This window comes from Myotis daubentonii, chromosome 3, assembly GCF_963259705.1.
Source record: "Myotis daubentonii chromosome 3, mMyoDau2.1, whole genome shotgun sequence".
NCBI lineage: Eukaryota > Metazoa > Chordata > Mammalia > Chiroptera > Vespertilionidae > Myotis > Myotis daubentonii.
The window spans coordinates 57844438-57871555 of record NC_081842.1 but is presented as its reverse complement, the minus strand read 5'-3'; the positions used below and the strand labels follow the sequence as shown (position 1 = coordinate 57871555).

The 27118-nt window shown below is 52.6% G+C and overlaps 1 protein-coding gene across 1 annotated transcript in view; it reads right to left on the bottom strand.

Annotated features, from left to right (window-relative positions):
- The window catches only part of ADCY5 (adenylate cyclase 5), a 161110-nt gene that overhangs the window by 7251 nt on the left and 126741 nt on the right, over nt 1-27118 (bottom strand). The window contains exons 11-17 of the mRNA XM_059687644.1: nt 26894-26991; nt 18653-18740; nt 10742-10858; nt 10202-10366; nt 7236-7411; nt 5135-5164; nt 4017-4149 (exon numbers count right to left, since the gene is read on the bottom strand). Of these exons, the coding sequence (XP_059543627.1) occupies nt 4017-4149; nt 5135-5164; nt 7236-7411; nt 10202-10366; nt 10742-10858; nt 18653-18740; nt 26894-26991 (807 nt within the window). The remainder of the gene's footprint in view (nt 1-4016; nt 4150-5134; nt 5165-7235; nt 7412-10201; nt 10367-10741; nt 10859-18652; nt 18741-26893; nt 26992-27118) is intronic.

Below are 27118 nucleotides of genomic sequence, written 5' to 3'. Positions count from 1 at the left end.
GTGCAGGGGTTCAGGGAAGCTATGGACCCCAGGCCTCCCTGCTTCCCTGTCAGTACCTACCTGCCCACCCTGACCATAGATCCAACAGCAAAATGGCTGCTGGGCGAGATGGGTGTGAGCCAACAGACTGTCCCCCACCCACCCCCAAAACCTGCATTTAGGTGTTTGACTATTGGTATTGATTTGATGTCCCCCTCCCCAAAGCCCCAGAGCAGGATGGGAGATGGAGGGACATGGAAGCTACATGAGCCTGTGGGAGAGCTTCCAGGAAGAGAGGCTGACATGCCCGGCGGGTAGACAATCGCCCTCGCACGCACTCACACATCTGTGCACAGGCCTTCTTAATTGTTTTCAAAATGGGAGGAGGGACCCAGCCATTTCCCTTCCAACCTCCTCTCCCTGCTCCCTGCCGTGTGCAGAGCCCTTGTGCCTGAGGAAGCAGGGGTCAGAGGATGGGCGCCACAGGTGGCATGCCCAGCACACACACCACAGGTGGTGAAGAGGGGAGGGGCGTGGCGGGCAGAGAGGGGGGCTGAGAGCGTTGGGAGGTTGGCTCCATGGAGCAAAGGAGTAAATCTCTGCAAGACAATGGGCGCTGGGTCTCTCACTAGCAGAGATAGTGTTTTTAAGCGTGGAGGAAGGAAGGCTAGAAAGAAGCCTGAGGTGTTGCACTAAAAATGGTATAAGCTCATGGTTTTACATATCAACAGAGAGATCCTGGGGTGGTATTCATATGTCTATACGGACTTTTATTTATATGTTCATATACACTAACATGTATTTCCTAGCTTTGTCCACAGAGAGGACCTAGAAACTGAGCACACTGAGCCCCCAATCTTGGTTTCTAAGCATCATTCTCCACTACAGAGAACTGGGGCTCTCTGAAGAAATCACTGCCTGCTGGGCTGGAGCAGGGAAAGTGCGTGATGAGCCCTTGACATCGGCTTGTGCCAGGAAGTCAGCAAATGCTCCAAGAACGATGGAGACGTGTCAAAACACAGAAGCCAACTTGAGGACACTCACAGGCCCCAGAGAATTCAAGCATTAAAGTAATGAGAGGAGCAGAGTGAAGCCCACTGAATGGGAAGGAAGCCATGAGTCCGTGCTGATACAGATAAATGAGTGACTAAGTGAGTGGGGAGGAGGCGCTTCCTGATAGCAGGATGCCGGTTCACCGTGTGGGAGGAAGGACGGACGTGTGTCATCACGGCCAGGCGGGCAGGAGGCTCGATGGATGCTGAGACTGGTGGGTGGAGGTTTGCTGGGGATCAGAACATTGGTGTACTGTCAGAATCTTTCCACAAAGCGCTAACTGAATGCAGAAGAGAAGTCGGCGTTCTGACAGTGGAGAAATCCGGCAGTCGCCCACTGAGTGGTGATCAAGGTTAACGTCACCAGGGAGGGGGCAGGTCAGCACCGTGGAATCCCCAGTGTGATGCACTGAGAAGGAGCAGCGTCATTTCCTTGATTTGCCTCCAAGAAGGTGTGACCTGAGTCTGGACATGGGAAATGTCAACATCTGAGGGTCACAGCACAAGGATCTCTTTAAGACTGGCAAGGACTGAGAGGCCAGGAAAGACTGAGAAGACATGAACTAAATGCAAAGAATCCTGGGACGGCTGCCCTGGCCAATGTGACTCAGTGGTTGGAGCATCATCCAGTGCACCAAAGGCCTGGTCAGGGCCTGTGTGTGGAGGAACTGATTGATGTTTCTCTCTCTCTCTCTCTCTCTCTCTCTCTCTCTCTCTCTCTCTCTCCCCCTCCCTCCCTCCCTCTTCCTCTTGCCTCAGACTGACCTGTTGGCAAAGTCACAAACAACTCCCGGCTTAGAGGGCACAGACCTCTTAGCATAATTAGGCTTGACCTTACCACTATGCTCCTTAGATCTTATCTGGGAAGCTAATGGGCTGAGGGAGGTGCAGCAAGTGCTGCCAAAACAAGTGAAACTCACAAGAACAGTGTAACTATGGTAACCACTACCTTGTTTACCTCTGACTATAAAATAAAGGCTCAGCTTGCCTCTGGATCTCTGTGGCCTCAGCCAGGCACAGGAAGATCCACCTAGAATAAAGAGAGAGCCTGGCTGTGCTGATCACCTGCACGCTGTCTCCGTGTCCTTCATTCTTTGCCGACTCTGTCCATACCTTTGGGCACCCCTGGACCGCTGGGGCTGGACCCCGGCACTTCCTCTTTCTATGGATTCAATGATGGATGTATCCTCATTAGGAAAAAAAATTAAAAGAACTGGGACCCCTGGCAAAATTCAAATGGGCTTTGTGGGTGGGATGAAGCTGCTCCAGTGTTGATTTCCTGACTGGGAGGTCGGGTGGGGTGATGATGGAGTGTCTTTGCTTTTTGAAGGTGGACATCGAAAAATTTGGGGGTGATGGGGCACCATGTCAGAAGGGTGGGGGGTGGGGCAATTGAGTAAATGCAGAAAAATGGTTAGGGAATCTGATGAAGGGACTGTGGAGTTCTCTATGCCATTCTTGTAAGTTTTCTGTAGGTTTTAAATTATTTTTTAAAACTTACTCCCCCAAAAAAGATAAAAAGGGTGGGGGGAGCATAGCTGTGGGGCCGAGGAGGTCAGGGAGAATAAGTGGAATCAATCTGTGTCTGCTTGTGTCTCTCCTGTGTGGAGGGAAACATTAATGACACGTGTCTCTGGGGCTGCAGACGCGCTGAGGGGTGATTGAGAACAGCCTGGTCCCCAAACCTCCCCAGATGCTCAGCACCACTGCGGGGCTGGGCTGCAGTCCACGGCTGAGGGAATGGGGACTGGGCATGAGGGCGGGCCTCAGACCAGGGGCCCATGGAGGCCCCCTGCCCCTCTCTGCAGAACAGAAGAGCCACTGCAGCCTTATCCCTGAGGTCCCCCTCCCCATCCAGGGCTTCTGAGGGCCATTCCCATGCAAAACTTGTTCCCCCAACTTCAGGGTGTCCTCACTGGAGACCTCAGTGGAAACCTCACCCAGACCTCATGCAAAACACCCAGCAGCAGGGCAACCAGGTACTCCATCTTCCCTCGGCACCCAGTGAAATTCCAGGGCTCCTGCCCCGGCCGGAAGACTTCAATCTCAATGTTAATGAGGACGGAGGAGGCCTGACCAGTTGCAGATGAGCTGGAGAAGCGGTCGGGACATAGGAGCCAGGCCAGGGGAGACAAAGAGAAGGGGCTATGCCATGTCCTGCAAGAGCTGGGCCGGAGTAACAGGACAGAGGCCACCTGCACACACCAGGCTTGTGCGCTGTGAGTGCGCTTGGGCGCCCTCTCCTGGACCTTTGCAGGCGGTCGGCCAGGTAACCAGAGCCGCTGCCTGCACCTAGAGCGCCCCGTGAGCGGCCCAGCAGCGTCCCCTCCCGCAGGTGGGTCCCTCAGGGTGCAGGGCACGAAGCCTGGAGGCAGGACCTGGTGGACTTCAGCACTTGGGCACCCAGCACCCAGTGCTGCCCCTTTCTGAGACACCTTTCACCAGGGCCAGGGCACAGCCCCTTGGCCGAGCTTCCTGCGGACGGTCTTCGATGCCCTTCCATTCGTCCCCCTGGAGAATCTTCAGGCTCAGTTCTGGTCACATTAAGCCCTCTTCCTTCTGCACCCGGCCAGGCTCCTGCGCTAAGGCCTCCGGGACACAGGGCTGCGTGCCCCTGCCCTCCTCCTGCCACTCTTCTCACCCACCCTCCTTGCTGCTCCCACCACAGCTTGTTCTGTCGACACGACTCTAAATGCTCACAGTATTTGTGACAAGAGCAAATCTCCTGGGCCCGTCCAAGCCCAGCACTGGCCAGAGTGGGTTTGGCTGGAAGAAGTTCTGGGGTTTTGCCTCCTGGCCCCAGAGAGCAGGGAGCAGACCAGCTGGGACGTGGGGTGCTGGTCTGTTGGGACAAGGCCTGAGCAGGACACCTGGTCGGCGCAGCACCAAGACCCAGCCGAGCCCCGGTGATGGGCTGCTCACTCACAAAGTGCCGTGAGGCCTGAGTGCCTCCCCCACCCCAGTTCTAGCCCCAGGGCCACCCACCTGCAGTTTCCAGAGGAAGTCGAGGCGGGCGGTGGACTCCACCTGCTGGGCGTGCAGGTACAGGGCCAGCACGAAGACTGAGATGATGATGGGCGTCACCACCTTCAGCGCCACCTTGGTCGCGTGCTCAGGGCTGCAGGCAGGAGGTAGAAGCCCTGGCACCTCATGCAGGCTCCGGGGCCCCTCAGGCCTTTCGTCTTCCTCCCACTGTGTGGCCTCCCTTTCCTCACCTCCTGCTCAAATGTGGCCCATCCCAGCCCCCCACGCCTGCAGCTCAGCGACCATGGCTCCTCTCCCAGCTCCTGACCCCCCGGGGGCCTTCCCCCGGTCACATCCGAGGGTGAAGGAGGCCCTTGGGCAAGGGTACGTGTACACCTCAGGTCTCTTGGTGGACAAGACAGGGGCCGTGGGCGCAGTGACAAGGGAGCAAGGCAGGCCACACGGGCCATCTCTGGGCAGCCTTGGGCAAGTTTCTTAACCTCTCTGAACCTTAGTCTCCTAATCTGTAAGGTGGAGTAACAATGCCCACATTTCAAACTTGTGATAAAAATTAAAAATGTTCTATACAAATCCTTTGTACCTAACAGTAGGAACTCCAAAAGTGCTAATTACTATCTAATTATATTTCTGTTAACATTAAAAAGAACACTCTTAATAAAAGCAGCTATTCCAAACCCTGCTCCCTGTGCCAGCAAAGAGCTCAAATCTCAAATGCAGCTCGATGCAGGGCCTAACCCCACACCGGGGGGGGGGGGGGGGGGGGGCGGAGGGGGCACTGGTTCCTGTCCTCTAGGCCTGAGGGTGGACACATGCCCCTGGGGAAGAGCCTGAGGCTGAACGCTTTAAGGTGAAGCCTGTGGAATGACCTGTAGGACCCGAGGCCCCGGCCCGAGTCTATAGATCACCTTGGGGTGGTGGGATCATAAAAAAGGGGGGCACGTACCCAATGGGGCCCCCTTGATACAAGGGAGGGGAGGGCCCACCTGCCACAAAGCCCCTCCCACCTGGGCCCCTCTGCCTTCTCTGCTGGCCCCGCTGCTCTGTGCGAAGGGAGGGAGAGGCCCTCTCTGAGAACTCAGAGAGAGAGAGAGAGAGAGAGAGAGAGAATATCAACTCACCACTGGGAGGTCCCGTTGTTGTTGAAGTCTCTGTGAACAGAAGTGGGGAGGGCTGCTCAGTGCCTGCTGTATCCCCCACCCTGCTGTGTCCCCACCTTGAACTGCCCCCCACCCTGCTGTATCCCTCCACTCTGCTGTTCCCCCACCCTGCCCTGCCCCCCACCCTGCCGTCCCCCCCACCCTGCTATGTCCCCCACCCTACTCTGCCGCCCATGTCCAATACTGCTACTCCCACTGCTAGTGCTCCTTCGCCCCCACCCCAGCACCCCTCCTGATCCAGGGAAGCTCTCAGGATGGGAGGCTTGCAGAAAGCCCAGTACCGCCTAGCATCTGGGCGCCATGACCACACACTACCCAGCCTTCCCCTGGGACCCTGGGGACCCAGGCGTGTCCACCTCTCCCAGCCCAGCCCTTTGCACCATCCAGGACGTTCGCCACTGTCCACAGGGGGCTGCTGAGCTTAAAGGAGTACCGAGTGCAAGGGTGTGGCTACCGCATGGGGCCTTGCTAATACAGCTACTAGGAAATTCTGAATTACATCTGTAGTTTGAATTATTCATCTATTGGACAGTGATGCCCTAGAGCAGTGGTTCTCAACCTTCCTAATGCCGCGACCCTTTAATACAGTTCCTCATGTTGTGGTGACCCCCAACCATAAAATTATTTCCGTTGCTACTTCATAACTGTAATTTTGCCACTGTAAACAATATGTAATTATATATGTGTTTTCCGATGGTCTTAGGCAACCCCTGTGAAAGGGTCGTTCGACCCCCAAAGGGGTCGTGACCCACAGGTTGAGAACCGCTGCCCTAGAGCCAAGCCAGGGTCTCCCAGCCCAGAAATGACCTCCATTCTCTGCTGCTACTTCAGCAGGAGGGGAGGAGAGAAGAGGGGAGGGAAGGAAAGGCTAGGAGAAGCTAGGGGTGGGGGAGGAGCAGGTAAGACAGAAGAAGCAAAGTTCCCACTCCCACCTGGCCCAGGGGTAGAAAGGCCCAGACCACCGTCCTCTCCTCCTCTCGGGGCTGCAGCCGGCCCTGCTCCCAACGCTGCAGGGTCTCCCCGCCATCTGCCCACAGCCCCGCGCAGCCACCAGAAGCTCTTCCTTGAATCTGACTAGGTCCTTCATTACACCTTCGTTCTCCAGGTGATACTCTCTTCACAAGCAGTGCCGGTACCTCACTGCTAGCTGGGCGCCCACAACACGGCAGGCCGAGGGCGTCCTTGGGGATTAAGGGCCTCCCCTGGCTCAGAGAGCACAATCTGCCGCATTTCCTCAGGGGACAGGCCTGCCACTGACATTTCTTCGTGCTTCCTGAGTGCGTGCTGGGCGGGGGGATGTGTCCTGCACATCATACTACACTTTACACACATTTTACGACTGTGGGCATTATTATTCCCACTTTACTGGGAGAAATAATGAGGCTCATGTGTATCTGAGGCTGAGACTGAAACTCAACTTGACCCAAAGCTAGAGAGAGATTTTGCCCCTCAGTAAGCTAACATCTGCCGCTCTGTGGCCAGGCTGACGGCCAGCTAGAGAGCCTGGGGCCCTGCGTCCCACACCCCCTCCCCCGGACTGTGGGACTTCACCACTCGCCATCACAAGCAGGAGCCTCTGAGCCGGGCACAAACCACCCAACGTCCCTGGCAGCACGGCCTACTTGGTGGGGATGGAAAGTGGTCATGTATGTCCAAGGGCCTGCCGCCAGGTGGGACAGGACGCAGGGTCCATGAACACAGAGGCCCTTCCTCTGCTCCCAAAGACCTTGCTAGCCAGCCCTGTGACCTCGACCCCTGGGCACAGGAAGCTGGAGTGAAAACAGCTCTTCAGAGGCTGCCCTGGAAATGTCAGGGACAATTATCTGAGGCCCAAGGGCAGGGCTGAGTAGGAAACTGGAGGGAACAGTGGGGCCAGCCACCCCGAGGCCACTGTGCCACTGGGAAAGGGAGAAACGGAGAGAAACTAGGTGGTCAGAGCCACAGGACACACGCGTCCCCCCGCCCCCCCCCCCCCGCCCCCAGCCCAGGGCCCAGCCTCCTGCTCTTCCCACCTTTCTGCAATGCCCAGACCCAGTGGGGGCCTGAGGAGGGTGCCACCTACATGGCATTGGCGGTGACCAGAAGGTCGGCATTGTCAAAGAGCGTCACACCGGGCACCTCGACGACGAGCACGTATATGAGCTCGATGGCCAGCATAAGCACCAGCTTCCCAATGCAGCTGATTTGCAGGAACACGGAGCAGGCCAGCAGGCTAAGCAGCACGCTGTAGGTGAAGTACTAGGGAGAGAGAGCAGCAGGCCTCAGCGGCCGGCCCGCCCCTCAGGCCCCGCCCCCGCCGACCCTGGCCCCCAGCGTCCATCCAGCCTGAGCCCGCCTCAGGGAAGCCTCGCCTGGGGATATTGCTGCTGATGCAAACCTGTGGTGTGATGTGAAGGGCCCTGATGAGGAACCAGGAGATGGGGCTCCCTCCTGGCTGGGTTTGACCAGCACTGTCAGTAGCGCCCATGGTTAGAGCACGGCTCCAGGCTCAGGCCGACTGGAGTTATATCCTGATTCCCTATGCACTGTTTGTGTGACTTGGGCCATGTACTCAATCTCTCTAAACCTCAGTTTCCCTGTTTGCAAAATCCCCTATCTCATGGGCACACGGTGACAATGACCCGAGATGAGGTGATTTGGGGCAGTGCCCTGCACCCCCAATAACTGTGGGGATCCCAGGCCCCAAACTCCCGATTCGCAGCTTTAAATCCAAAGCTCTAAAAACTGAACATGTTTTCCTAACGGATGCGGTGGCAACCTGACCCACCTGATGTGCCGTCAACTCTCATCTTTATCCTGCTTCCTGTGACTATTCATACATTTTGCTGCAGAAATATTAGCATGTTTCACTATCAGCTGCTACTCACACTGCACTGGGGGTGTGAGGTAACCTCTTAAAATCTGAAGAGTTCGGAAGTCCAAAATATACCCGCCCTGGCAGGCTTCAGACGAGGGGCGGTGGCCCTCTACGATTTACTCTGGGGGAGTGTCTTCTGGCCTCCGAGCCTCAGTTTCTCAGACAACTGAGGGGCTGACTCAGGTAGACTCAGAGGCCCCTTCTGCTCTGCCGTCCGCGTGCTAATCCCAGACATGCCAGCATCTATTATTTTGTTCTTGCTTTCAAATTTAGCATCATTATTTCTGAGTCAGACACTGGGACTCGCTATTCACTGCCTCTGCCTTGGCTGGAGGCCAAAAGGCGGTGGCTGGCAGTGAGGTCGCCCCCAGGTTGGACTTCCTGACTCCTCAGGCCTTCGGGAACCCCGAGAGGGGCTGCAGAGGACCCCTGTGATCGAAAGGGGAGGGACCACCCTCAAGTCACCACCAGGAACAGGGGCAGAGGAAGGAGTAGGGAGGCAGACCCGGTTAATTCAGCCCAAGGATAATAAGCCCGTCCTTGAGGGATGGGGAGGGGGCACCAAGAGCAGCCTGGATTGCCACTGGGACCCAGAGCCCACACAACCAGGAGGCTAAGGCTTAATGCTGGGCTGCCCAAGGGCCTTAGGGTTTGTGACTCAGAACAGCCATGTGGGGTGGGTCAGCCCTGGAGCATGTAGCCAGCAGGGATAAGCAGGCTGAAGCTGGTGGCGCTGGTGAGGACCGAAGACTGACAGCTGGACCACCCATCTCCAGAAAACGGGAGCTAGAACAGGCTCTGCCCTGCCCTGTCCCCACTCCTCCGCTTCTTCCCTGGAGGACACCAAGGGACAAGTGCCAGACCAGAAACAGCTTCTGCTTCTCAGCAAATAGCCCTCAGGCAGCAGCTCCGTGGGCTCTTGTCCAGATGTGAGAAGGAACATAGGCGGGAGTGGAGGGCGGTGGCTGCGAGGCCTAGGCCTGCCCCCCCAGGTGCCTGAGGAGCATGGCCGCCCAGGGAGAGGGAGCCCTTGGCCTGGGCCCCGGGACAGGAGGAGGGGAAGCGCTGGTCTAGGGAGCATCCTGGAGTCCGGCTCCTCACTGAGTTTCCCTTGCCCTGTCTGTGCCGAGGGCAGACCAGGCTCCCTTCCAGGGACGGGAGAGAGGCCACTGGGGCCGCCCAGGGGTCCCCACTGCAGTTCTGGGCCCTTGTGAGCCATGGGCCCCTTGGGACTTGAATGAATGCTTGGACCCTCTCCCCAGGAAAAGGCAAAACTGCCATCATCTTACAGGCTTCATGTGAAATGGGACCTGTGGTGTGGGAATCACCCAGCACATGGAGGTGATGCCCTGCGTTGGAAACCTGGCCTGCTGCTCCCTTGCAAACTGCTCCCCAAGAAAACGCAGTGAGGTGACTGGAGCAGCTCACGGACCACAGGCATTTAACGCACGCTGCTTCCTAGGGGCTCTCAGAGCTATTGTTAAACTCAGTAAGCTACAGGTACACCATTTCTTCTCGGGGTGACGGCAATGTTCAAAAATCAGATCATGATGATGGCTGCACAAGCGTGTGACTATGCTAATAGCTACTGAACTGTACACTTCGAAGGGGTGACTTCCCTGTGCCCCTGCTCTCTGACCCACAGCAGGGGCTTGGCCGGGTTCTCCAGAGGCAGCCTTGGGTCCTGCCCAAGCCGAGGGTCCAGAAACAGCTCCACCCCGGGCTCAGAGCACGAACTCGGGAGCCAGAGGAGCTGGGTAGGAGCCTGGCTCTGCTTCTTACGACCTGCGTGGCCTTGAGGAACTTATGTAAGCTGCCCGTGCCTCGGTTCATTTGCATAGAGGAGGTAATAACCGCGTCTGTGTCACAGGGTTGCTGTGAAGATGACAAGAGTAAGTGTCTGTAACGCACTCAGCACAGTGCCTCGCGGTGGTGAGTGCTGTGTGAGCAGGGCTGGGCTATTGCCGGTGTTACTGTTGCGATGAGGAGGCTGGCCGCCTTCACTGTGTCTGGCACGTGGAGTGAGAGAGAGCGAGGGAATGAGTTCACTGAAAGGGCAGTGACCTTGAAGCCCCTGGCTGTCCCTCAGAGCAGCTCTTGGCAGAGATGGCGGATGGGGGGTGGGGGGGGGAGGGAGGCTCTCCATCCGCACCGCCCCTCCGGCCCGGTACCTCGGGGAAGTTGCAGTTGGGCCAGGGGCTGCTGCAGAAGCCCTGCTCGTCCCCCAGGCTGTAGTTGAAGGCGGACTCCACCACATGGCACGCGTTGACCTGACTGGTGCTGACGTTGTGTTCATCTGCCAGGCAGCCGAACAGGTCCTGGGAGTTGCACATGAACTGGGGGCGGGGAGGAGAGTCAGCGGTGAGCCCGGCCAGGGCGGCCCATCCCCACAGGGCACGTGGGCTCCTGTTCACTCTCCGTCTTGGGTGCAGCCTGATCCCGACCCGGGACAGGAGAGGAGCCTGGAAGAGGCCGAGGACCCGGCAGTGCCTGCGCCCAGGGCGGGGCTCCCATACATCCCCTGGGGACTTCCAGAGACCGGGAGCGGCTTTAGGAGTTAACCTGATCCCAGGCCTGAGGTGGGACCCAAAGAAGACTTCCTGGGAGGGAGAACTCCAGGGTCTGGGGAAACTCTCCTTCCAGCCCATGCTCGAGGCGGGCAGGGCTCCCCCGGTTTCACCCAATGGGGCCGGAGAGGTGGAACCACCCACCATGTTGACAAAAGCCGACAGGAACACCAGGGTGATGGCGAACACCCCGACCAGGGTGCTGTTCATCTTAGACCGCACGATCTTCCCGGAGAGGGTCTGCAGGGGGCCTGGGAAGAGCTGGGGGGGGGGGGGAGGAGAGAGAGAGAGACACGGAACAGAATTCAGTGGGCACGCCACAAACCGCCACAGAGCCAGCTCTCCCGTCACCTTTGTCTCTGGCCAGCTGACGCAGGCCTGAGACGCACTCCGGTGTGTGAGCCTTCCGCCTGGCACCGCTGCTTCCAGGCCCACAGCCCAGGTTGTGCAGCTGGCCAGGGCGGGCCTACCGGGACCTTACAGGTGAGAGAAGCAGGATGGAAGGAAGAAGGAAGGATGCTATCTTGACTCCAACAGGGAAGCAGAGGGGAAAGCACTGGTGCCCACTGAGAACTCTGGGAGTTACAAACAGGGAGGGACAGTAGGTGGCGGCTGAGGAGTCACAGGGGGTCAGAGGCTCCTCAGAAGAAAGAGATGAGGTCCGGCGTGTGGAGGAAGGGGGAGAGCTGGTGAGAAGGGGCAGAGCAGCCTGTGAGCAGGAGGGTGGGCCATGGACCAGTGAGTTCAGGGAGCCTTTTTCAGCAGGACGCTCATGGATCCGCCACTTCCCTCGCCCAACCCTCCCCGTATTCCCTTCAACTAGACAAACTGTACGTGCACTAAGAGACCCACAGCGGTTTTGGTAATTATAGGATTGGGTCCCAGCAAGTCTGACACAGTTGGCCTTGTCCACCATGTTCTCCACATCTCCCAACCAGCCTAGACTAAGAAGAAGCCGGCAGACCCGGGGGAATGGAAACTGCCCAAGAGCCCATCAGTTTGATGAAGGGACCAACAAATGTGGTACAGCCACACAAAGGAATATTGTTTGGCCATAAAAAGAAATAAAGGGCTGTTACATGATGGAATGGCATGGATGAACCTTCAAAATACGATGCTAAGTAAATGAGACCAATTTCAAAAGGCCACATACCGTATGATTACATTTATACAAAACTAGAGGCCTGGTGCATGACATTTGTGCACTGGGGGCGGGGGGGGGGTGTGTGTGTGTAGGGGAGAGTCCCTCAGCCCGGACTGCACCCATTCACAGTCCAGGAGCCCTCAGGGGAGATGTCTGACTGACCAGGAGACCTTGGGGGGATGTCTGCCTGTGGGGAGTGGGCTTAAGGTACAGTTGGACATCCTTAGCGCTGCCATGGAGGCGGGAGAGGCTCCTGCCACCGCAGCTGCGCTCGCCAGCCATCAGCCTGGCTTGTGGCTGAGCGGCGCTCCCCCTGTGGGAGTGCACTGACCACCAGGGGGTAGCTCTTGTGTTGAGCATTTGCCCCCTGGTGGTCAGTGCGCATCATAGCGTCGTTCCTCCATTCAGTCGATTTGCATATTAGCCATTTATTATATAGGATGTCCAGGACAGGCCAATTCACAGAGACAGAAAGTAGATTAGAGGTGGCCGTGGCCGTGGAAAGCAGGGGATGTGCAGTGACTGCTGACAGGGGTGGGGTTTCTTTGGGGGGGTGATGACAATGTTCTGGCATTTAGATAGTGATGATAGTTGCACAACTTAATGAATATACCAGAAACTACTAAATTACAATTCCAGCCACCTTTATAAAGTGAATTTTATGGTATGTGAATTATCTCTCAATAAAGCATTTAATAAAAATCCTGCTCAGCCTCTTACTAGCTGTCTGGTCCTGGGGAAGTGGGGAAGGACTGAGCCTCAGTTTCCTCATCAGTAAGTAGGGAATATCTTCAAGGTGGCTAAGAAGACGCAAGGAAATGATGCATTGGAAAGTGCTGTGTAAGCTGTTAAATTCAATAGAAAATTTAGTTAATATTTGCATTCTAAAGAGCTATGTTGCCAGTAAAAATGAAGGTCCTTGTTTCCTATTAAAGGAATTTTGGGTTTCACAGCTGGGGGAAGCAGTTTGGCATTGGCATCAGCATCTCACTCTGAAATGATGTGACAGATGGTTTCTAATCTTTGCCTGATTCAAATTTTGCCATTCCATCCCCACCCCCACCCATGTTGCTTAAATTGTTTTAGTTCTGATCACCCTATCCATCAACTGAAGGGTTTCCTTCATTATTCTGCAATCACCAAGGATCAGAGCAGGATATGCCCATGGGCTGCCTAGTCAAGGGGGACCAGGAGCCCCACAGGGGCCACCCAGAGGCTAGGAGAAGAACTGCAGGCTTAAAAAGAAATCCAATCCAGAATATCATTCTAACATCTAATGAATGATTGAGTCTTAGTGCACTGGCTTGCTACAGGCCAACATCCCTTGTCACCCTTTCAAAAGATCCACTCTTGACTTTAAAAACCTCAACCAGAACCCAGGAATTGCTGCTTTTTGAAATCTGCAAAAGATGTGCCATCCTGCCCTGGTTTATAGAGTACCTTATCTCCTGTAATTGAAAAGTTCATCAACATGTTGAGCCTAAATCCCACCTTTAGTAATAACTACAGTGTGGATGACAAAACTTCACACGGCTCAGAGTCCCCTTGCGGGGCTGCAGGCAGACCCCAGAGGGCATTTTTACGGCAGGACATTGTGTCTGTGCAAACTAGCTGCTCAAAGCTTGCTCCCAATCAGAGCTCAGAAAAAGGATCAATGAAACAAATTCCAAACCAGTACATTCCCAGTCCAATGAACTCAAATCAATGTAATATAAATACAGGAGTGGGGACATAATTAATAAGCCCTGCTGGGTGAGGGACAGTTTTGATCCTGGCCACTCGGAAAGTCTCCCGCAAATTGATAACTTCCCTGGCGCCTGGTTCCCATCGATTTTCAGTGTCGCTCTGCTTTCCCTCTGAGAACATTTTCCCTTTACCAGATCTCAGTGGTCATGGCATTCCCACGGTTTCTCAGTCTCGGCTTCACTGAGAAAGGTCCCCCAGTTCTGTCAGACGTGGGATTTAAATCCCAGCTGTACTGCCTCCAAGCTCCAGGAACTGGGAAAGCAGCCTTATTAACCTCTCTGAACCTATTTTCTTCACCGGCCAAGTCGATGCAATAAAAACCACCTAGAGCAGCGGTTCTCAACCTGTGGATCGCCAACCTGTGGGTCGCGACCCCTTTGGGGGTCAAATGACCCTTTCACAGGGGTCGCCTAAGACCATTGGAAAACACATATATCATTACATATTGTTTTTGTGATTAATCACTATGCTTTAATTATGTTCAATTTGTAACAATGAAAATACATCAGATATTTACATTACGATTCATAGCAGTAGCAAAATTACAGTTATGAAGTAGCAACAAAAATAATTTTATGGTTGGGGGTCACCACAAGATGAGGAACTGTATTAAAGGGTCGCGGCATTAGGAAGGTCGAGGACCACTGACCTAGAGGCTCAGGAAGCACAGCTCAAGTGGCACAGCTGGGATCTGGACCTAGACTTCCTGACTCAAACATCGGTGAACACGTGTCTGCCAACATCCTCTCCCTAACAGACAGAAGGTGGCCCTGAGCATGGTGGTGGGAAGGTGAGTGTGGGAATCCTAAGGACAGAAGATACTTAAGAGGGGAGGGGTCGAGTCGTAAGACCCTGTGTTAGACACTGTGGGCGGCAGCCAGGTGGAGGGTGGTGAGGACAGCCAGCCAGGTGAGACTTAGCCTCCTTCAGGCTGTGGGGAGAGAAGAGGCTTGTGGAGACTGTACAGAGCGGACAGAGCCTAAAAGCTCAGACATCCAAGTCCCAGGGGTCGGTAGGATGCAAACTAAGAGGGAACCAGCGGCCTGGAGGATGAGGGAGATAGACACACATGCATGCACGTGTGCACACATACACACATGTGCAGAGAAGTATGTGGCTGAGTACTCCTCCTGGGCCTCTCTGTACCCAAGTCCCAAACTGCAGGGCAGGAGCCTGGCCTTCAGGAAAGGATGTGCTAATGAGCCTCAGTGAAGGCAGGGACCCAGATCCACCTGTGGGGAAAGGAGGGAGCCACCCTCTCCTACCCATTTGGGTGGTGGCTAAAGTGGCGGCACTGTCAGGGGCAGGCCTGGGCTGCTTCACAGAAGATGGGACGGAAGCCACAGGGAGAGGGATGGGACAGTCAGAGCTGGCCAAGGAGGAAAGGAGGGGGGCGGCGGGGGACTGCGCTCAGGAGATGTGAGCTCGATCGCCATCCTGGAGGTGACCAAGCAGAGGCTGGCCCATGCCTCGCAGGGTTATGATAGAGGGAGTCCAGCCTCAGGGGGGTGTCAGGGCTGCCTCACTGCTCAGGCCCCTTCCGATCTGAAATTCTCTGAGGCTGTGGGCCATCTGTGATGGCGGGAGGGATTTAGGATGGCCCTCTAAGAGGAGCAGCAGCAGGCCCAGGGTGGCACGGATGCCAAGGGAAGGGGAGAGTGCCGTGTGCAGGTCCAGACAAGGCAGCATCACCAGGAGGAAGTGTTCAGGGGTGATCCTCAGGGCAAGGCACCCCAGAGACAGTGGGCTCAGGGGGGCAGCCGATGTGCTCTGGAAACGAGACCAGGACTTCGGGACAAGATGAAGACCAAGGCATCAAATGAGCCTCCGAGAGCCAGCTGGGGCTGTGTGTGAACTGGGCCACGCTGGTCAGGAAGAGAGGGACAGACCCAGTGGCAAGGCGACCACAGCCCTCGGCGAGTAGGAAGGGAAAACGCCCAGCAGGACGGAGCGGGAATGGCTCCCTGGCTGAGCCCGGACGACCACCAATTCAGCCGCCACTTTCTTCACACTCTTCTCTTCAAAAGGGTTACAATATGGACGAATTGGGAAAGTAAGTCCACATTGTCTGGGGGAAATGGGAACGTCAATAAAATGGAGAAAGAAGCATGTCTGAGGGAACTGCTTGGTTTTGTCTCTGTGGCACCTGTACCGGGCGGGGTACGGGAGGAACTGCTGCATCTCAGGGAAAAGCCACCAGCCGAGGCTGAGAACCCGTGGGAATGCGACGACCACTGAGATCTGGTAAGGGGCAAATGTTCTCAGAGGGAAAGCAGAGCGACACTGAAAATTCTAGCCCATCAGCTTCGTGGCAAATACCTGCAAAGGTGATCGAATCAGCACTGTCAGTCGCCTGCAGGCAGGTGCGACTGTGCTAGTGCCAGGCCCACATCCTGCATCAGGAGGGAGGGCCAGGCTGCCCGTGTGCACCCCAACAGGGAGAACTGCCCCTTTATGTCTCACTTCTGGGGGGTAGACAGCCAACGGGCAACATGAAAGCGGAGAGGAAAATAACGAAACAAAAGAGGGGTCTGTTCCACCAACGACTTCTCAGGTTGGGGTCTACTTCCCAGAAACAAACAAACGCTGAGAGGACAGCTTGTCAGAGGCTGGGAGGGAAGCACGGGACCCAGGGTGGGTGTCAGAGTGAGTTCTGCTCCTGGCCCAGCTCAGCAGGTTCCAGACTTGACCGGCCACAGAGGATTTTTTCCTAAACAGTCTTTACAGAAGCTCTACATCTGCAAGATGGAAGGGTGGTCACCCTGGTTGGAGGGCGGGGCTGGTGGGGGACCAACTGGGGGTGAGGAGGTGGGCATTCCACCCACCATCCTCCCCTTGAGGAAACGGGGTCTCCTCAGAAGCATCAGAAAGACCACAGGGCTGGATGCAGGATCGGAGAACAAGCTGAGTGTGGCAGTGATTATAGACTAGGTAGAGTCAATAAAACAGAGGAGGCAGGAATGCTCCCCATGAATAACCGTGAACAGGGGTGAAAAGAATTCACTAGACCAAAGCACTAACTCAAAATGGCCAGTGCAGGCGGCAGAGAAGGAGGGCTGGGAAGTAGGGGTGGTGCGGATACGAACGGGCTCCCCTCTTTTCCTCCTCCCCTAACTCCTCCTCCTCCCGCACCATCAGAGGCACATGCAGATGGGGAACACAGATCCAATGAAATCCGTGTAGCCCAGATCTACCCAAGCAGCTAGGAGGAAAGAGGGAAATCTCTTGTGGTTTAAGTACTGTAGACCACAGGTAGCTTTGGTCTGGCTTCCATAGACTACACACGTGCCTCAAACAATGACTTTGCCTCAGCTGATAAAGAGATCCTTTTGGGGTTCAGAACAAATGTTTAAGAGGCCCTTTTAGCTATCATGTACTTTTTTAAAGTTTGTTTTGACTCTTTTTATTGTGGTAAAATATAAATGACATAAAATGTGCCATGTTAGTCATCTTAAGTGCACGATTCAGTGGCATTAATTACATGCACCATGTTGGGCAATCATCACTGCCATCTCTTTCCAAAACCCCTTCATCACCCCAAACAGAAACTGTACCACTGGCCAATAACTCCCCATCCCCCTCCTTCCGACCCCTGGTGTCCTGTAATCTACTTCCTGTCTCGATGAATTTGCCTATTCTAGATATTTCATATAAGTGGAATCATGCAGTATATGTTCTTTTGTGTCTGGCTTCTCTCACTTAGCATGATGTCCGCAAGGTTCAGCCATGTGGTAGCATGTGTCAGCACATCACTGCTTTCTATGGGCAGGTAATGTTCCATTGTACACATATACCACTCGGCTGACCTGTCCATGGCTGATGGACACGGGGCTGCCTCCACCTTTTGCCTCCTGTGAGTAGGTGGGGTGCTCTTATAGGCGTGAGATGAAGAAAGTGGGGCTCCCACTGGGGAACTAGCAGGCTGGGGGTGGGGAAGGCTTGACAATGAAAGAGAGGACCGAAGGCAGGAGGTGACTGAACGCAGAGCCTTGAGGGAGAACCAGTGGAGGGACAGGGAACCAGGAGGAGCCTGTGATGCAGCGAAGCCACCGGCTTCCAACATGGCTCCACGTGCCAAGTGGCCCAGCCCGCCTGCGCCTCCCTGGGCATCCACTTCAGGGGCACCTCCCTGGGCACCTGCTCAGGGGCACTTGCTCAGGGAGGGCTGCACCACACCAGATCATTCCCAAGGCCTTCCGGTTCTGACAGTCAGTCCACCAAGACCTTGCTATCAGGTGATGAAACAGTTAACACCCTCATGAAGGACCCCTTCCGGAAGAAGGACATGTGCCCACTGAGGAGTGTGCAGAGGCGATGGCAGGGCCTGGCCCACCCCACCCCAGCCCAGGGGCGTGGCTCTGAGCGAATGTCAGGAGGAGCAGAGAAGTGGCCCAGGCAGAAGCTGGAGGGGCTGGTCCCTGCCTGGGCAGAGGGCTCTCTGGGACCGACTGGCCACTCCACCCAGGGAATTCTGAGTCCACTGGAAGGAAAAGAAGAGCCAGACTTGGTGGGTAAGGCAAACAGGAACCTGTACTTGCTACAATGGACCCGAACGGCCTGTGGCCAGGTCCCTCCCAGGACACAGCTGGCTGGTGGGCACAGCACGCCCCAGAGAAGGCGTGAGAGGGAAACACAGGACAGGGCCTCGTGCCCACGTTACCCGCTGTGTGGCCCCGACTGAACCACTCACCACTCTGTGCCTCCTCCTCGTCCATACAATGAGCAGCTCCAAAGCCATCATCTCCTTGGTCCCCTCCAGGGCCCATTCCAGGGCCCACAGGGACACTGAGGAGGGTGGTGAGAGGTCCCTTCCACACCCATCCTTTCAGCAAATATCTGACCACTGCTTCCTGCCAGGCACTGTGCTAGGTGCCCTTCCTCCACCCGCCGGACACCGAGGGACAGACAAGAGAGGGGGCGACACCATCTTCTTGTTGCAAAGACCTATGAAGGCTGATTGCACAGTCAATACAAACGAGGCTCCACGGACCGACCACCCTCAGTCCAGCCTGCGGCCTGGGCCAGCCGAGAGCTGTGACCCCGCACCACACACCCCGATCCGGAGTGGGGCCATGAGGCTGCTGGGAGGGCCCGTCAGTGGGCTGGGACGGAAGGGAAGACGGAGGCGAGGAAGGGGGTGCGGCTCAGGTGCCAGCCAGACTCACCTTTACGCAGGAGTAGATCACGGACACAAATACCACCAAGGTCAGCAGCACGAAACAGGTCAGGTAGAAGCTCAGCATGAACACGGAGCTGAAGGAGAGAGGAGATGACGGGATGGAAGTGCAGTCACGTCCAGGAGGCGGGCGACAGCTTCTCGCGGGCTGACCCGCAAGCCGGCTGCAGCGCCCTCCTCGCAGTTCTGGGGCTGGGGCTCTGAGCGCCCCTGGGAAGGAAGCAGAAGTGGCTCCATTTCACCTGCTCCCACCGCCCAGGCTTCTCTAGCCTGACTCGCTCAGAAGGGCTCACGCAGCCTTGCGAACCCATCCAGGGCCCTCCTCCGTGACAGTCTGGCTCCTGCCCTTCCCACCCTCCCACGACTTCTTGCGGAGCAGCAGCCACAGTGCGCCGAGTGGAGAACCGGGAGAAACCTGCTCAGCACTTTGCTTAATTCTTAGCTATCCACACACTCCCTCCATTTACCTTGGAAGGACTCATCTTAAAAATCACTAGGGCCCTGGCTGGTGTGGCTCAGTGGATAGAGTGTCAGCCTATGACCTGAAGTGTTCCGGGTTGGAATCCGGTCAGGGTCTCGATCCCCAGTGGGAGGCGTGCAGGAGGCAGCCGATCAATGATTCTCTCTCATCATTGATGTTTCTATCTCTCTCACCCTCTCCCTTCCTCTCTGAAGTCAATAAAAAAATATTTTTTTAAAAAATCACTTGGTTATTCCCTCCCTCCAAGCAGCCACCCATGGCTCGCTTGATAAGTACGAAGGCTGAAACTGATTTGATAAACAGCCATCTTTATAGAAATGCATTGGTCAAGCTGCTCAACCAGTCACTCTGAGAAACAGCAGCCATGTCCCTTCAAAGGGCAGAGCCCTAAACCCTGACCCTCCCACCGCCAAGGCCCCCAAGGCCTGCTCCATCTGTGCTCTCCGATTGCCAACCAGTTCAACAGAAACTGAGGCAGAGCACAGGTGACCCTAACGTCCACCGCAGACCAGAATCCTCAGACAAAAGAGCTGCAAGCGACTTTGCATCTGGAACCTTCCACTGGCGCTCCTGGGGCAGGGGCTGGCCTAGGAGAGGCACACCCCACCCCATCACAGGAGGGAGGCCACTGAAATCCCTTCTCTCTCGGGGAGGGCAGTGGCCCGGGGATGCCAGGCGTGTTGGCAGGTTGAAGGCAAGTGATGGGCTTGGGGAGGCAGGGGAGGCCTCTAGGGAGGCGTTCAAGTGAGGTCTCTGTTCCAGGCTCCTCCGGAAGCCAGCACTTAGCTGCTCTACACAGCCTGACCAGGGGAGAGAACTCGCTTCCGAGCGAAAGAAAGACTTTTAAAGTAGCTGTTAGCTTCTACAGAGAGAGGACGCTAGAGAATGACCTCCCTCGCGATGCCTTAGCAACCTGGCGCTGTGGCCCGAGGAGGGAACCAAGCAGCTGGAGGCAGGCAGGGTGTTGGGATAACACCCCCCCATCCCACCCCGCATCCGCCCGCCCAAGCCGAGCTGCAGGATTGTGCAGCCAAATGAAGGCGGCTTTTATTTGCAACGGGACAGAAAGTCTAGGTTGCTTATTTACACCTGTAGCTCCCTTCCATTCAGAAAAATGGGGTCCTATGCCCAGAGAACCCATAGCCCCAGCAGCTCTGCACACCTCCGTGCCGGGCCTCCAGAAGCAGCTGCTGCCAGGGTCTGGTTCTCGGCTGCGGAATCCTGGCAGAGTCACAGCCGGTAAAAGGTGAGAGCCAGCTCTTCCAACAGGAAGTGCCATTAGAAATAAAAGGTGTTGAGTAGCGAGACACGTGGACATCCCATACCTCCTGTCAGGAGGCACTGAGGGCATCACGTCTGTGGGTTCTTGTCAAAAAGCATAACCTCAATGTGATCGTGAGACAACATCAGGCAAACCCAAACGGAGAGACAGTCTACACATTCACTGGCCGGTGCTCATCAAAAGGGCCACGGCCGTGAAGGACACGAAAAGGCTGAGACAGTCTCACAGATTCGGGGGGACTAAGCAGATACAGGGGACTGCAGTGTGCGGTCCTGGACTGGCTCTTGGGCCACAAAAAGGCTATTCGCGGGCACCCTGATGAAATTAGAATATGGTCTGTAGATTAGTTAAGAGTATCATTGTAGTGTTCAGTTCCTGGGTTGGACTATTCTACTTAGGTTATGTAAGTTGTCAGCATTAGGGAAATTGGATAAAGGATGTAAAGAAATGCTCCGTAGTATTTTTGTAACTTTTCCGAGTCTACAATTATTTCAAAATGAAGAACAGAAGGTGTTCAGGTGAGGGGACTCTTCTAGATTAAGTTGGACTTCAGAGACATAACCAAAGGCAACCAGTGGGTCCCGAGTAGATCCTGGCTGTGAATAAACTAACCGTAGAAGACATTTTGGAAGTCTGGACCTGAACATGGTATTAGATGTTCATGGTAGAGAAATGGTGTTAACTTTGTTTAGTGTATAAGGCAATGTGGTTAAGAAGGAAAATGCCCTTAAAATAGGTGTATATTGAGGTTTTCAGGGGCAAAATGTCCTCGTGCTTAAAATTTACTTTATAAAACAGAACAAAAAAACCCAAGAAAAGCTCTAGCAGGTGTGGCTCAGTTGGCTGAGCATTGTTTCATGCATGGAAAGGTTGCCAATTTGATTCCCAGTCAGAGTGCCTACCCAGGTTGCAGGCTCGATTCGATTCCTGGTTGGGTGTGTGCGGGAAGCAGCTGATTGATGTTTCTCTCTCTCTCTCTCCCTCTCTCCCTCCCTCCGAACCCTCTCTCTCTTTTTCTTTCCTTCCCTCCTTCTCCCTTCCTCACTCTCTAAATAAGCAATTAAAAAATATATTTTAAAAATAAAAAGTAACAGAAAAAATGTAAAATATTAACAATTATTATGTCTAGGGCAGTGGTTCTCAACCTTCCTAATGCCACGACCCTTTAATACAGTTCCTCATCTTGTGGTGACCCCCAACCATAAAATTATTTTTGGTGCTACTTCATAACTGTAATTTTGCTACTGTTATGAATCATAATGTAAATATCTGATGTGCAGGATGTATTTTCATTGTTACAAATTGAATATAATTAAAGCATAGGGATTAATCACAAAAACAATATGTAATTATATATGTGTTTTCCGATGGTCTTACCTTTCTACATGTTTGAAATATTGCATAATAAAAAGTTTAAAATATGGAGCAGTTTATTTTCTTGCCTAGGCACGACCCTGCTGTGAATGACTAACAATCATTTCTAAAATCCCACTGCCACTCAGAGTGGTCCCCTAGGAAGCCATGGGCCTCTTAGTGACACAGCCAGTCCTCAGAGAGTTCAGGAGCATGTCTCTGAGAAAGCTTTCAGAACCTAAAGTCCATTCTTGGATTAGAAAACTGTGGTACATCTACACGATGGAATACTATGCTGCTCTAAAAAGGAAGGAACTCTTACCATTTGCAACGGCATGGATGGAACTGGAGAGCATTAATGCTAAGTGAAATAAGCCAGTCAATAAAGGAAAAATACCACATGATCTCACTCATTCGTGGACAATAGAGACCATTATAAACTTTTGAACAATAATAGATACAGAGGCAGAGCTGCCTCAAACAGATTGTCAAACTGCAGCGGGAAGGCCGGGGAGGGTTGGGGGGCAGGAGGTAGGGGGGTAAGAGATCAACTAAAGGACTTGTATGCATGCATATAAGCATAACCAATGGACATAAGACACTGGGTGATAGGGGAGGCTAGGGGACTGTCTAGGGCGGGGGGATAAAATGGATACATATGTAATACCCTTTGTAATACTTTAAGCAATAAAAAAAACAAACAAACAAACAAAAAAAAAACAAAAAGCATAACCTCAATGTGATCGTGAGACAACATCAGGCAAACCCAAACGGAGAGACAGTCTACACATTCACTGGCCGGTGCTCATCAAAAGGGCCACGGCCGTGAAGGACACGAAAAGGCTGAGACAGTCTCACAGATTCAGGGGGACTAAGCAGATACAGGGGACTGCAGTGTGCGGTCCTGGACTGGCTCTTGGGCCACAAAAAGGCTATTCGCGGGCACCCTGATGAAATTAGAATATGGTCTGTAGATTAGTTAAGAGTATCATTGTAGTGTTCAGTTCCTGGGTTGGACTATTCTACTTAGGTTATGTAAGTTGTCAGCATTAGGGAAATTGGATAAAGGATGTAAAGAAATGCTCCGTAGTATTTTTGTAACTTTTCCGAGTCTACAATTATTTCAAAATGAAGAACAGAAGGTGTTCAGGTGAGGGGACTCTAGATTAAGTTGGACTTCAGAGACATAACCAAAGGCAACCAGTGGGTCCCGAGTAGATCCTGGCTGTGAATAAACTAACCGTAGAAGACATTTTGGAAGTCTGGACCTGAACATGGTATTAGATGTTCATGGTAGAGAAATGGTGTTAACTTTGTTTAGTGTATAAGGCAATGTGGTTAAGAAGGAAAATGCCCTTAAAATAGGTGTATATTGAGGTTTTCAGGGGCAAAATGTCCTCGTGCTTAAAATTTACTTTATAAAACAGAACAAAAAAACCCAAGAAAAGCTCTAGCAGGTGTGGCTCAGTTGGCTGAGCATTGTCTCATGCATGGAAAGGTTGCCAATTTGATTCCCAGTCAGAGTGCCTACCCAGGTTGCAGGCTCGATTCGATTCCTGGTTGGGTGTGTGCGGGAAGCAGCTGATTGATGTTTCTCTCTCTCTCTCTCCCTCTCTCCCTCCCTCCGAACCCTCTCTCTCTTTTTCTTTCCTTCCCTCCTTCTCCCTTCCTCACTCTCTAAATAAGCAATTAAAAAATATATTTTAAAAATAAAAAGTAACAGAAAAAATGTAAAATATTAACAATTATTATGTCTAGGGCAGTGGTTCTCAACCTTCCTAATGCCACGACCCTTTAATACAGTTCCTCATCTTGTGGTGACCCCCAACCATAAAATTATTTTTGGTGCTACTTCATAACTGTAATTTTGCTACTGTTATGAATCATAATGTAAATATCTGATGTGCAGGATGTATTTTCATTGTTACAAATTGAATATAATTAAAGCATAGGGATTAATCACAAAAACAATATGTAATTATATATGTGTTTTCCGATGGTCTTACCTTTCTACATGTTTGAAATATTGCATAATAAAAAGTTTAAAATATGGAGCAGTTTATTTTCTTGCCTAGGCACGACCCTGCTGTGAATGACTAACAATCATTTCTAAAATCCCACTGCCACTCAGAGTGGTCCCCTAGGAAGCCATGGGCCTCTTAGTGACACAGCCAGTCCTCAGAGAGTTCAGGAGCATGTCTCTGAGAAAGCTTTCAGAACCTAAAGTCCATTCTTGGATTAGAAAACTGTGGTACATCTACACGATGGAATACTATGCTGCTCTAAAAAGGAAGGAACTCTTACCATTTGCAATGGCATGGATGGAACTGGAGAGCATTAATGCTAAGTGAAATAAGCCAGTCAATAAAGGAAAAATACCACATGATCTCACTCATTCGTGGACAATAGAGACCATTATAAACTTTTGAACAATAATAGATACAGAGGCAGAGCTGCCTCAAACAGATTGTCAAACTGCAGCGGGAAGGCCGGGGAGGGTTGGGGGGCAGGAGGTAGGGGGGTAAGAGATCAACTAAAGGACTTGTATGCATGCATATAAGCATAACCAATGGACATAAGACACTGGGTGATAGGGGAGGCTAGGGGACTGTCTAGGGCGGGGGGATAAAATGGATACATATGTAATACCCTTTGTAATACTTTAAGCAATAAAAAAAACAAACAAACAAACAAAAAAAAAACAAAAAGCATAACCTCAATGTGATCGTGAGACAACATCAGGCAAACCCAAACGGAGAGACAGTCTACACATTCACTGGCCGGTGCTCATCAAAAGGGCCACGGCCGTGAAGGACACGAAAAGGCTGAGACAGTCTCACAGATTCAGGGGGACTAAGCAGATACAGGGGACTGCAGTGTGCGGTCCTGGACTGGCTCTTGGGCCACAAAAAGGCTATTCGCGGGCACCCTGATGAAATTAGAATATGGTCTGTAGATTAGTTAAGAGTATCATTGTAGTGTTCAGTTCCTGGGTTGGACTATTCTACTTAGGTTATGTAAGTTGTCAGCATTAGGGAAATTGGATAAAGGATGTAAAGAAATGCTCCGTAGTATTTTTGTAACTTTTCCGAGTCTACAATTATTTCAAAATGAAGAACAGAAGGTGTTCAGGTGAGGGGACTCTAGATTAAGTTGGACTTCAGAGACATAACCAAAGGCAACCAGTGGGTCCCGAGTAGATCCTGGCTGTGAATAAACTAACCGTAGAAGACATTTTGGAAGTCTGGACCTGAACATGGTATTAGATGTTCATGGTAGAGAAATGGTGTTAACTTTGTTTAGTGTATAAGGCAATGTGGTTAAGAAGGAAAATGCCCTTAAAATAGGTGTATATTGAGGTTTTCAGGGGCAAAATGTCCTCGTGCTTAAAATTTACTTTATAAAACAGAACAAAAAAACCCAAGAAAAGCTCTAGCAGGTGTGGCTCAGTTGGCTGAGCATTGTCTCATGCATGGAAAGGTTGCCAATTTGATTCCCAGTCAGAGTGCCTACCCAGGTTGCAGGCTCGATTCGATTCCTGGTTGGGTGTGTGCGGGAAGCAGCTGATTGATGTTTCTCTCTCTCTCTCTCCCTCTCTCCCTCCCTCCGAACCCTCTCTCTCTTTTTCTTTCCTTCCCTCCTTCTCCCTTCCTCACTCTCTAAATAAGCAATTAAAAAATATATTTTAAAAATAAAAAGTAACAGAAAAAATGTAAAATATTAACAATTATTATGTCTAGGGCAGTGGTTCTCAACCTTCCTAATGCCACGACCCTTTAATACAGTTCCTCATCTTGTGGTGACCCCCAACCATAAAATTATTTTTGGTGCTACTTCATAACTGTAATTTTGCTACTGTTATGAATCATAATGTAAATATCTGATGTGCAGGATGTATTTTCATTGTTACAAATTGAATATAATTAAAGCATAGGGATTAATCACAAAAACAATATGTAATTATATATGTGTTTTCCGATGGTCTTACCTTTCTACATGTTTGAAATATTGCATAATAAAAAGTTTAAAATATGGAGCAGTTTATTTTCTTGCCTAGGCACGACCCTGCTGTGAATGACTAACAATCATTTCTAAAATCCCACTGCCACTCAGAGTGGTCCCCTAGGAAGCCATGGGCCTCTTAGTGACACAGCCAGTCCTCAGAGAGTTCAGGAGCATGTCTCTGAGAAAGCTTTCAGAACCTAAAGTCCATTCTTGGATTAGAAAACTGTGGTACATCTACACGATGGAATACTATGCTGCTCTAAAAAGGAAGGAACTCTTACCATTTGCAACGGCATGGATGGAACTGGAGAGCATTATGCTAAGTGAAATGCCAGTCAATGAAGGAAAAATACCACATGATCTCACTCATTCATGGATAATAGAGACCATTATAAACTTTTGAACAATAATAGATACAGAGGCAGAGCTGCCTCAAACAGATTGTCAAACTGCAGTGGGAAGGCCGGGGAGGGTTAGGGGACAGGAGGTAGGGGGATAAGAGATCAACCAAAGGACTTGTATGCATGCATATAAGCATAACCAATGGACATAAGACACTGGGGGATAGGGGAGGCTAGGGGACTGTCTAGGGCGGGGGGGAAAAATGGACACATATGTAATACCCTTTGTATTACTTTAAGCAATAAAAAAAATAAATAAAAAATAAAACTCCACCAAAAAATTTGTCAGAAAACTGAAAAAAAAAAAAAAAAAAAGAACCTAAAGTCCATTCTTCAAATTATCCAGCGTAGCAAATACCCTTTATCTTTGGAAGATGTGTTGCTTTTTTTTTTTTTTTTGCAAAAACCAAAGGCCACACGGAAAGGAGCCTGCCAATCTGGGTGATTCAGTGGGCACTGTGGTGTGGAGACCCCATACGGCGGGGCAGTGCCCAGGGAGAGGTTTCCACCCTCGAATGAGCACATGGCCTCCCAGTGACAGAGGAGTCAGGCTCCCGGCTTCCCGGGCCATCAATGACATGTTTGCAAACTTCTCTCCCTGTTGAGAAGTTCAGCCCAGATTCCCGCCTCTGCTCCACTGCATGACCTCCCCTCAAACCCTGGAGACCCTGTAGCTGGAGGAGGAACCCAAGGAGGATGGGTACTCACTGGGGCACGATGGTGATCTGGACAAAGCAGATGAAGAGGAAGACGAGCGAGGCACACGCCACGTAGGCACCGAATCGGTCGTCCACCTGCTTGGAGTACTGAGAGGACATGGCAGAGTGAGGGCCAGAGGCACCAGCCCTGTCCGCTCCAGCACCGCTCCATCCCCGACACACCAGGCTGCCCGATTGGAAGGCCCGAGGACCAGTGCGAGCCCGAGCTCTTGGG